The sequence below is a fragment of the Zerene cesonia genome, chromosome 11 (genome assembly GCF_012273895.1).
Source record: "Zerene cesonia ecotype Mississippi chromosome 11, Zerene_cesonia_1.1, whole genome shotgun sequence".
NCBI classification, from domain to species: Eukaryota; Metazoa; Arthropoda; class Insecta; order Lepidoptera; family Pieridae; genus Zerene; species Zerene cesonia.
Genome location: NC_052112.1, coordinates 4,544,303 through 4,556,571, shown reverse-complemented (window position 1 = coordinate 4,556,571; position 12,269 = coordinate 4,544,303). Strand labels below are relative to the sequence as shown.

The window sequence follows — 12,269 nt, the reverse complement described above, 5'->3', positions numbered from 1 at the left end:
CTTTCTGGTATTCTTAATAGATTATAAATATAGATTAGTCTTATATTGATTTGAGTATATGGAGTAGAATAATTATTTTAATTGAAATAATTATGAATTAAAGCATCTAAACTTCCACTAGTCATAAACAATACATTAAAATTACTAGCTGTAATTACTGTATAATTGTCCGTATAACGTTACACAGTTTCTCATAATAGTTTTCATAGTTGCCTTTCTTAAGGTATGTATCGATAATAGTTATATGATATTATTTTTCTTATCAATTTATAACTAATAAGTTATTCATAAATAAAAACGAAAGTCACGAATTAATCACTAAATAGGGTAAATTGGGTTGGTAAAGAAATATTTTTGAGTATTGCACCACTTTCTGGACAAAGCAGATGTGATTAAGAATTATAAACTTTTTAATTTCTGCTTGCTAAGTTACCGCCGGCTCGCAAATGAGTTTGTGGTGGACTTTATTTGAGACTTATTTATGTTTTCATCGTTTTAGGGACTGAATTATACGGTATTAAACTTCCTTTATAATTAGCTTTAAGAACTTTATGGGCGTAGGAAGTAAAATTGTTTAAAGTAATGGCCCCTCTTGAAGAATGTGTTGTATAGAGTTTTCTCCAGAAGCTTCTATTTTGGCATCTTTCGAAGTCTTTCATCGCTTTTAAGAATAATACGAGTGGAACTCGAGAATTCCTCGCAAAGGAGCTCGTTATATTTCTTAGAAGTGTATACCTAATATTGTATTTCGAATAAATGATGAATATAAGGGACCAGAAATTTATTTCCATATAACATCAAATTGAATAAGTTTAAAACCAAAATTAAGTATGTATCAAATTTATGAATTAGGAATGCATAGTTACATGTTATATTAGTTTAGTGTTAACTTCGAGCATTTCATCGTTGTGTAAGTTGGTCTTACTATAAAATCGATGCAGTGTGTTATCGCTTGATGTCGAACTAAAATTTAATCCCATATGTGCTCGGAAAGCTACCCGACTAGCTCACAGATATTTATAGACGCAGTAAGTTTTATTGTGATTAAAATTCATAATACGTTGTAAACGGATTTCCAGCGAGCGAACCATCGGAGTAGGTCAGTTATTTGCAACGGTTAGTAATTCGAGCAATCCTGAATAATTAATCGCTTCATGCATAAATCACGCAGTCGATGTATCGAAACTTATGGACCCGTGAATAATAATTTATTAATTAAATAAGTCAACAAGCATGCATATTAATATTTAATGTGAATTAAGTGCTGTACGCCCAAATTTTAACGAGCTAATTATCTGCATCAAAATTTGTTTTGAAGGTTGTTACTGCGTTCGCGAAAGCTATGTCGTATAATGCAAGAATTGTCTAAATATAATTAACGTATACATGAAGTCGGCACTACAAAATACTTCGAATTAAAATTTTATGTGTTTAATTTATAACATAGTCTGAATTCGTAGATTCCTTTAATTTTCAATTATTTGTAGGTTCTTGTTGCACATGCCCAAGTGCGGGGAAACCTCTTGTATATTCAACAATTATTACTTACCGAGCCATACAGCATTGTGCTCGCTTTCACAGTGCTCCAATTCTGGCCGTATATGAACATCGTCGTCGTGGTGTCGGGGCGCCTCCAGTGGGAATATCTCGACTCGTCTTTGTAATGGATCCCTTATTTGCCAGGCGGTCAATATAGCTACATCTACTATGAGAAGACCACCCACCATTGTGTAAAGCTTCCAGCCGTGCATGCGTTTCTAAAATTGTATTAAGATCTCAATATAATCAATTTTTTAGTTTAATATAAACGAGAAATAAAGAATATACATACACGAGTTGTGTAAGTCATGCGACATTAATTTGGTTTTATGGATACTAGTAAAATACTACAACGATTCTGAATACGAATTAAGATTATTTGGAAACTATTTTAGTAAAACAAATTAATGACAATTTTAAAGATATAAACACGGTTCAAAAGTAGCCGCTAAATGAGTCTCGTTATATCGGGTTCGTAAAAAATAGTTACATACTTTTCTTGAATTTAATTTTTTATATGTAATCAACATCGTATCTACAAGTATACTGTAGTCTATTTATTCTTTTCACATTAGATAAACAATTTTTAACTGTAAGCTTTTCCATTTTAATTTATTTCAATGATTAACAATTAATGAAAGAATGTGTACATCATGCTAGAATCGGATCTTATCCAAAACAAATCTTCTCATTAAACTTCAGCTCACTGTTTGTAACTAATCCCAATGTTTTACAATAGGTTAAGCTTTAAAGTTATTTTCGAAACACGATCAAGACCCGGCCATAATGTCGTGGCTTAGCGTTATCTCGGTTCTATTGCAACCAGCGTAGCCTCAGTGTCTATTGTGTAAATTATACGTAACGGATATTGTCTTTTAGATTTATGCGTTTGTCGTCACAAGAGAACCGCGGGTTGACTCGCGTGGAATTTATTCCCTTCATTTCTCTCGTTCGCTACAAACGCACCATTCATATTATAATATTCGAAAAATACGCTAACATTCAGATGTTATTCTTCGCTTTCATATTTAACGAATATAAGAAAGACCTTTTCTAAAGAAATTGTATTACGAAATTGCTCGTGATTGTGTAGGAACTTCATGTTTATTCAAGTGATATATAAACACACTTAATATGATGGAAATTGAAAACATTAGGGTATCGAAGAAAACGCGCCCTACAAATTTCAGTTAACGCCTAATGTACTAAAAACAGATAAAGTCATTACGGAACAAATTGCGTGCTATAAATAAAATGAAGCGCTGTTGCGAAGAATTTGAACTTGCCAGCGAAGACATAAATTGCCTGCGATTCGAAAATTGTTTTATATTGTGGAGAGAGCGAACGCGAATTGAGAAAATTTCTCTTACACGTCGTTGTCAACTTAGTCAGTAATGTGATGCGGTTGATAAATGCGATTTAGAGGCAGGCTTTTATAGACAGAAGGTATAATCATTTCGAAGTTACGCTTAAAAGTATGTAAAAGCAACTACCGTACTACTTCGATTTTTAAACGGTCGATATTTAAACAGAAAACAAGATTTTGAAAGATTCGGACTGTGTGTACTGCAAATGTATAGAGTTAGTACCTATCTATATTATAGGCTATTTAATATTTATAATCATAACGAGCGCCTGAAAATCGGCGCTGTCTGATACTATCGAGTACTGGGCAGCAATAGCTGTGTCGCAGCCTTTTGCTACTCTATGACACTTGTAATTTGAATGGTATATTATGCCAAATATTTGAAGCAAGTAATGACTTTTATTTTTCATTTTTAAATCTAGTAGCTTAATTCATTTCAACTCTCCATGTAGCTCTTGAATCATCGATATATTCTATATTTAATTAATTTTCACGTTTACAAAGGATTATAGTATAAATTTAAAATGTTCTAGTTCAATTAGTTACCTTCGATTCAACTTTCGGCTTTGTTGTATGTCTATGTACACGCCAAACTTTGGTGAACATAGCGCCGTACGCCATGGAGAATCCCATAGCCAATAGCCACGCTCGTGCCGCGCAGAGTCCTGAGAAGTGCTGAGGCAGCACCCAGCGGCCGTCCACGCCCAACGCTATGGCCGAGCCGAAGCAAACACAACACCCACACAGCATCACAGTGTTGCAAGCTGGATGCGACCACTGGATCACCCTGCCATAAAATTATTATGTACGGACATAAACAACGTGGAAATATTTACAGACGTAACTTGGTCTTTAACGATCGCTCTGACGTTCGCCGGTAATAAAATCGAGTCGCTGGATTACGGATATCGGAACGATGTCAATAACTTAGCGGATAGATAACCAAAGATTGAGAAAAACAATGTCAAGATTGGAATGGAAGAAAACTTTTAATCGTAATTGCATAGGTATGTCTGAATATACAGGGAGAAAAAGATTAAGCTTTAGTCACTTAAATTCAGGGATTTTCAAGCGAGATGAGATAAGAACGTGGTCGACAAAAATAACGTATTTCTTACCGTCGATGTCTGTGCATGATGTTAAATACGATAAGAGCAATCGCTGCGAGGATGCCAGCTATGCACAGAGCAGTCATGCAGGCAAACAGAGGCAACGAGACTGTACGCAACTCGTTCACAACTACAGTGCGGTCTGGTGGTACTTTCCCTCCTATAATCATAAACGGATAGGTTAATTAAAAATCTACTATTAATATAGAATAAACGTTATGATATTTTAAGAGTAAAATCCTTGTCTGATGTTACACGATTATTAATATTTATTTATCGCTTTTTTCTCTATAAATCCATCTATGCCATGTCATGCCACTTGCCTTTGGCAGGTTTGTTTTAGAATTTGTATATTAAAGATCAATGTACACTTTAAATGTATTATTTACTTACTTTGCTTAGAGACAGAAAGAGCTTAGAGTTTGCTTAGAGTTTTAATCGTGGCTTGTTCAAAATAACATACAAACAAGAGTTTCTAACAAATATTGTGAGTGAAATGAAAACGCAACTTTATTCATAAATTGGACCTCGATGTTGCAAACAGCATAAAATACGAGAGCCACTGGATAGATATATCGTTAAATTTTTATTGGGTAAACTATTGCCATATAGTAGAATCCATATAAAGCCGTTAATCATAAACTAGGAGAAGTAGTTCTAATTCTTTAGGAGTTTCGTAACGAATACTGGAAACTGGATGGAAATTTTAATTTTTCACAGTAAATTATAGCATTGATAGATTCTACAAAACTTATTCAATTTTCAAAGAAATTTACATAATTCGTGAATTCAGTTCATTATTGACATTTTATGGTTCAGTTGATTGTATTAAATTAGTTTAATGTTGAGTTAAAGAAAGGTTTCTAAATTAGAAATAATATTATAGATAAGATAAAGAAGCAAACTAAACACGCAATCACTAAACGTGACTTTATTTTATATTTTTATTTTTGATTTATAGAAAACACCCTAATATCATAATTTGAAAGTAAATATATACAACCAATCTTAATATTATAGACATTAAGCACCCATATTTTCAGGTATGAATTGTTTTTGCTGTTTATGCAGTAATGCTGATAAAACATTAATCTGTAAAGTCATTTCTGAGGCTTCCTTGTTAAAATATCTGAACGATGTAGGTTAATTAAATTTGCACGAAATATAAAATATTTACGATATTATTAACGATGCAGTATCGCTGAACATACAATCAGCAATCATCCGATAATTCAAGTTAAATTTATTTATTAAGTATCGATTTAAATTTCAACGTTTTAATGATATTTCTCATTAATCTTACGAGGTGCTAATCGGTTGAAAAGATAAGTATAAGCTTGGGTAAACTGGGCGGAATTTTGGCGAACAAATTTTTAGTAAAGTTCCTAATGATATCATTTTAACGCGTTCTAATGGCCCATTATGATTTTCACGATGAGGAACGCGTAACTTTTGGATATTAATAAAAGAATTTTAGAAGCAAGTGCACTTAAACCTATTATTATCGTTTTGAATATGAATTTATTTTTCGGTCAGTTTATTATATTATTAAGTATTATAGATGGGTTATTGGATTTGTTTTTGTAATAAGAGCCATGGCCTATCATAACTTCAAGGAATATTTTTTTCTGAATTGTATGCTTTAGTACGTTCCGATACGAAGGTATACGCCTTAGGTACAATAACAGACGATTGAAGGAATTTATTCAGAAATGTGTTAATTTTGTTTGTTGGATTTACTATTACAAAATACACTATTTAATTAGTGGCATAAGTAAAAATGTGAATGTATATTTATATTGTATTCGTAATAACTTCATATTAAACACTGAAACAAGTAGGTACCTAAAACATAACCCTGGGAACCATTAGTTATTGTTCTGAAGTACAGACTATTGGCGTTATCGAAAGTTTAACATTGATGGATGTACTGTTTCATCTTTTTTAAAATGGTTGTTAATGTGTTTTTCGAATACGTATTTGCTAATATTCTGCTATGTTAATCGTAACAAAGTGATTTTAAACCCAGATAATAATAACATTGAATATTAATAAGGTAAATATAGGAACAGTTCGGGGATATTCTATAAATAAGACATGAAATTGGTCAACCGATCAGGGCCGAAAATAGAGTGCAAAAAATTTTTTAATGTTCATGCATTTTTCGCAAATTTATTTTCTATGAGTAATCAGTTACCACGATAACTTACGGGAGATAATTTTGTGTATGTTATTAATCCTCTGGTGGAGGTATACGAATAACTTAAAAAACAATGGATATATTAAATGTGGAAACATTCCTTTTCCGAGACTATTTTATTTTCCGAGAACGCGTGATCTTTAAAAATAAAGAAGTTCACACTTACCAACCCAACGCTCGCGTTCCAACCATGTAAGGTTATCTGCTTGTGTGTCATAATAGCCAAGTTTCACATAATGGTTGTCGTACAACTGCTCTATTTGAGTCAGCGCAATTCGATCTCCCTGGGACGAAAACGCCACCAATCCCTGCGATAAAACTCCAAGAAGTCTCATACGTGCTTATCGGATCCCAGTTATGGGCAGCTTTATATAATATGCAAACTAAAATTTCAATCTAATTTATCGCTCCTCTGAAAGTTTTCAACGACCGCAAATGATTTTTGATTTATTGTCTAATTCACTTGAATATAACTACTACACCAATAAAATGCTCCCCAAATGATGCTGTATAAATCTTAATTTCAGCACCTTTATTAAAACAAAATAATGAAGTAACACGAATCTTTCCGCCAATTTGTTTCGAGAAATGTTCCCGTTAGCCAGCTATGAAACTCAATCTCACGTCATTAAGATAACGAGCGCAAACTTATATTGAATTGTTGGTGGCGCACAAATATTAGATTCATAAACAATAGCTTGAGGTAATCAAGATACGAACCGACACTCCCAAAAACGAAGTCGAGTTTATAGCCTCGTATATATCGTCTGCAATCTTTTTGTTTGTGTATGTAAAATTTTTCAAGCTCAGCCCGCTTTTCTGTAGTTTCTCCATTGTTTTATTAAACGCTGCAAGAAGAATTTTTATTACATCGCACGTTTCGTATAGAGTGAGTAAGAAGTAAAATTTTCAAATATTATTACCAAGAGCTACCGCCCATACTGCATCGTAAGCTAAAGGTGCCTCTTGGTATCCTTCTGGAAATTTCTCACGATCGATGTCGTACCCAGCTTCCCGGAGCGCTTCATTTAGTCGGGATCTATTCAAAATAAATATATTTAGACCCTTGTGTTACAAAATAAGTCCACGGTATATATTTTGTGTATCCTTTTATGAATTTGATTAAAACAAGCCCAGACAATAACAAAGCCGAGTTTCTCATTAACATGGAATGATGATACGTACTTATGAAAATAATAGTTGATTAAAAAGGTTCTTTGCTGTTTTAGAATTGCACAGTGTAGAGAATGGAAAAATGGGATGTTATTACGAAAAATGTACAATCGAATTAGAAAATAACCATTGTATCAATAAAATTACTTATAAGAGTGTAAATTGTGGGTTGTTGATGGGATATTGTTTCTTAATTTGAGTTTGACTTTAATGTTTGTATTTATATCATAATTTAAGTCATATGATGATATTTTTGAAATTGATTATGTTGATATAACTTCGTTTTTTTTTTCTTTTCTCCATTCATCAATGGTACAGGTGTCATATTTTGTACATGGACAACATTTCTTATTCATTTCTTTGGAAATTACGAAAAAGATATGGGTTCTCTCGGCTGAAAGCGGATTAAATAAATATCACAAGTGATGAATCAGCTTAAGTAAGGACAAGCCGACACAGATAATAATCCTCGAGTCATCTAATTTCCGATTCCCTCAGGCGACAAAGGATAATAGCACCTTTATTGCTTTTCAAGTGTCCAAGAGGCTAATAAGATAATGACCATGGTGAATAGTGTTTCTTGGCCTTTCTCTATAACAGTTGAAAATCTTAATAAAACGGGTAATTTATCGATGTTTTCCTGGTGATGCCGGGTGCCTCTATATACGCACGCAGAAAGAATAGCTTAACCCCAACCCGTAAAAGTTGTGACAAGCGGTTTTGTTCGCTATCTCGCCGCTTGAACGTGTTTTCCATTCCATGTGTTCGTACAAAAGAAGTCGTTGTCACATAAAATTAGATTTCCGAAAGTACGACACGCCGATCCTATTGGATATTGCGAAGTTTTTGAGAGGAAATGATGCGCAAAATTATTTGTAGATGGATTTGTGTAATGCTTTTGAGTTTGTGTACCTAATCTATACGTATAAACTGTTTAATAAGAGATGTAATGCTGTGTCCTATTGTGATGAGTCGTATTTATTAAGCGTATCACTGAACTATTCAGAAGGTATTCATAGATTTACCGTTACGAAACGCTCTATTATTGGACGAAAACAAAATCGGATGTTTTATTTGCTATTTTTCCTCCAAGCTTAGCATTTCATTCAGATTTTCAATAGAAACTCTACAAATAAATACCAAATAAATGGCATACCTGAAGTCTTCTGAAGTCATTCCCGAGATAGTGGTTTGATTAGCGTTTTGGTTCCACATCAAAGCTTCCGTGGTGAGGTGACCTTCAGCAGCCTCCCGCATCTGTTCCGCTGTGCAGTCAACACCTTCCCGCTCCAAATTAGTTTCAAACCAATTATCTTCATACCAACCTGAGTGAAGAGTATCATATTGATTAATATTAATTTTATCGATTCTATTTAGGCATTATGACAGCCTACACCGTTTTGCCGTTTTATTAAATTTCGTTTATACAATGAAAATTTTCATAACGTATTTCAAGATTCCAATATCTTCCAAATGTCAAGTTACCATTTTAATGTAAACATTATGTTTGTTTTTTCAATTAGCTAACATCTTCCCTGCCTTGTTGGTACAGTGGTTAACGGGTCTTCATAGAACATAGGGATGCTAGGTTAGATCCTAGATAGATCACCTAATTGAACGCAAAAAAAATCAAAACTTAAAGAATATCGATTCATGAAAGTTCAAATATTTCGTTCACATAAAAACGTATAAAGCATCTGCTCTTTACATAACCCACAAGGGGACTCAGGAATTAGCACACATAGTATAAGTACCATGAGTGGCTGGAAACCAGTCGGCTCCTACAAGATTTGTTTGTTATGACATTAAAAAAATTAATTAAATACGTTTTGTTTTATCGCAGATATTATAAGAAGATAACAGAATCGGCTACAGAGAACAAATCCGATTCCCGATTTACATTCGATTTGTACATTATGTGTTTAATTCGCCTTAAAAAATATATAATTTTGTGCAATTATACGCCTATTTTTACGTAACATTAAATTCTAAATATCGATCGATTGCTTTGATTGCTTCAATTCCGTTTTCAAGCACGGGGTGGGACGGAATGAATAGCCTCATAACGGAAAACACTTTTATCACAAAACTTCTATGAAGTAAAACGCCCCTCGCCGGATAGAAATATCCAATTCTGATGCAGGAAACGAAAACAACGTGAATGAATTACTGGAATGTTCAGACGCCACGAGTGTTTGTACGTACTTCACATAAACGCATACTTGACCCGCCGCGGTATTATTACCGTCGGCGTGGCCACTCCGCAGCTACCCTAAATTCTGTCGTCGAAAACAAGCGAGAGCTTTGGTATACTAACGTAATGAAATTACTTGGAAATGGCTATCGACTCGACGTTTACCAAGTTCACCCCGTATATCTAGATCGTTGGATGATTGACTTCGACGTTTAATATAATATTTCCTTGAATGGCAGTGATATCTGTTTAAGCCTTTTGTTTGATCTTGGTACTAGCTCGAATTAATTTGCTAATTTAAGATCAATCTTTATACATTTATTACTACAATTAAGCATTATTGCTGAAGTAGATTCGTATCTTGAACACATCGATACGAAACATAAACGTACATAATAGTGAAACAAATGTTTTGTTATTTTGTATCTACGTGTATTCCTTAACATTAAACGCAATCTTTATCTTCGTTCTCTTTGTACTGTTTGTTGTCAGCAAAGCTTGGGGTAAATAAATATATGTTTTCTTCCCTTAGGCAACTATATAATAATAATCGTGTATTCTCGTGGAAGCGGAGCTAATGTTTTGAGAAGCCACAGGCTTTTTACTTCGCTAATAAGGAGCCATGTTCTAAATGATTTAATAGTACATTTCAGTACATTTTTTAAATGAATTAAGTAGAGTTTGTTAAATATGAGTGAGATAGAAGTTAAATTGCAAAAATTGTTTTTATTTGTGTCTGATTTGTTAAACAAAAACAGCTATTATCTTGAAAACATATGCATGACCTTGCATTCAACGAAACTGGTATTATTTGAATGATAACTAATATTATGTCGTCAAAACACACTTTTATCTGTAATTATACATTAGAATTGTTAATTATTGATGAATTAAGTACTTAAGCATCCTCAGATTAAAATTTTCTGATAGCATTTACGTCACTTATTACAACAACCACATTTTTACTATCGTCTATAATATTTTGAAAATATGAAGGTAATGTCAGTGACGCTGCGTTACTTTGTTTTATCAGCTAGACGGAGGTAGAATCCTACTAGGTCTACTATCCTACTAATCCTACTAATATTATAAATGCGAAAGTTTGTGAGGATGTGTGTGTTTGTTGCTCTTTCACGCAAAAACTACTGAACCGATTGCAATGAAATTTGGTACGTAGACAGCTGGACAACTGGAATAACATATTTTTATCCCGATATTCCTACGGGATAACGGACTTACGCGGATGAAACCGCGGGGCACAGCTAGTTTTATACAAAGTTAATGTAATAATGTTATATTGTACTTATCTAAACTTGCTCACCAGAAATGAAAGAATAAGAACATTTCTGAATAAAACTCCACTAACGTAGTTCGAGTATTTCCCCCGCTCCTATGTAATCTCATACAAGACAATAAACAACTGCAGCGAATCAAAATTTTGTAAATCTTCTCATTTTTCATCGTATAGTAGTATGATTTTTTTGTTTTATATTATTCATCTTCGATTTATCCATCGTTTCTTTCAAAATTAGTACTATTTTACATAAAGGTTTTGGTCGTGGTTGAGGCAACTAGTCAACCACCAAATTTTTCCCTAAAACTTATACTGCTATTGCATTGCATCTTAATGCAATAGCATGAAATCCCCCTTACAGAGCTCAAGCTATTTATTTTCAATACTAAAACCTATTTTTTCACCTTCAGCTTCTATTCTACCGCGTTGATTTCATAAGCGATAGTAATAAACTATTCAATATTTCATAAAACGTATCCAAAAAGAACGTAAGGAAGACTACCCTTGCAACGAGTTATGAATATTATAAAGGTTGCTATGAAAATAAGGAACAATTTTGCTTATATTAAGGTCAACCGGACGTTGATAACCTGCCGATCTTGGAATGACACAACAAGCGATGGCAGAGTGCCAAATCACCCCTTCGCATACAGTTGCCGTCAATAATATCTATTCAGGGTTAGGCATTATGTCATATAAATAGGTCGGTGTTATTTACGTGAAACGGAATTTTTACATTTAAAATTCAAATGGATCGAACATAAACAAAATTCAAACTGATATTATTGCGATCGCATTGGATTGTAGATAGAAGATACATTAAGTAATTATGTATTCAAGTAATCAAGGAAAATGGGTCTTTGTGAGTTTCTTTTATTGCAAAGCATTGAAAATGTATAAATATATGTGATACATAATGCTAACAATTAATTTAAAATGTGAAGTGAGTACATTAAATAATTTATCTAATAGTTTGGAATACACTAAAGTTTCCATTTTATAAATTTTAAATGTTTTTGAACCATTAAAGCAGGATTAGAGGCAAGCATTAAAGAAAGAATTGGGTCACATGAGCCGTATTATACGGCTGCGATTGGTATAATAATGTAGTGTATAACTAGACGCCACGAGTCGAAAGTTCCATCATATTCGTAGTACCAAAAGAGATTAACCCATCCGGTTTTGCAATATCTTTTATGTATAACAAAGGGCTAATTTGTTTCGGTACTGATGTTAATGCTTAATAATAGCACTACTGACCGAATTTCAGCTAGGGCAGGTCATCTCACCGGAAATTAGTCAATAACGCAAGATATATAATATAACAGTGCAGAAGTATTTTTTGCAGACATAAACGCTCTCTGTATTGCATCACCCTAAAGCTTCTATGGGAA

At 33.4% G+C, this 12,269-nt stretch overlaps 1 protein-coding gene across 1 annotated transcript in view; it reads right to left on the bottom strand.

Annotated features, from left to right (window-relative positions):
- Positions 1-12,269, bottom strand: part of LOC119830154 (gamma-aminobutyric acid type B receptor subunit 1) — an 80,995-nt gene that overhangs the window by 9,573 nt on the left and 59,153 nt on the right. Inside the window, exons 7-12 of the mRNA XM_038353056.1 lie at positions 7,138-7,253; positions 6,935-7,062; positions 6,381-6,522; positions 4,024-4,174; positions 3,452-3,692; positions 1,550-1,757 (exon numbers count right to left, since the gene is read on the bottom strand). Coding sequence (XP_038208984.1) covers positions 1,550-1,757; positions 3,452-3,692; positions 4,024-4,174; positions 6,381-6,522; positions 6,935-7,062; positions 7,138-7,253 — 986 coding nt within the window. The remainder of the gene's footprint in view (positions 1-1,549; positions 1,758-3,451; positions 3,693-4,023; positions 4,175-6,380; positions 6,523-6,934; positions 7,063-7,137; positions 7,254-12,269) is intronic.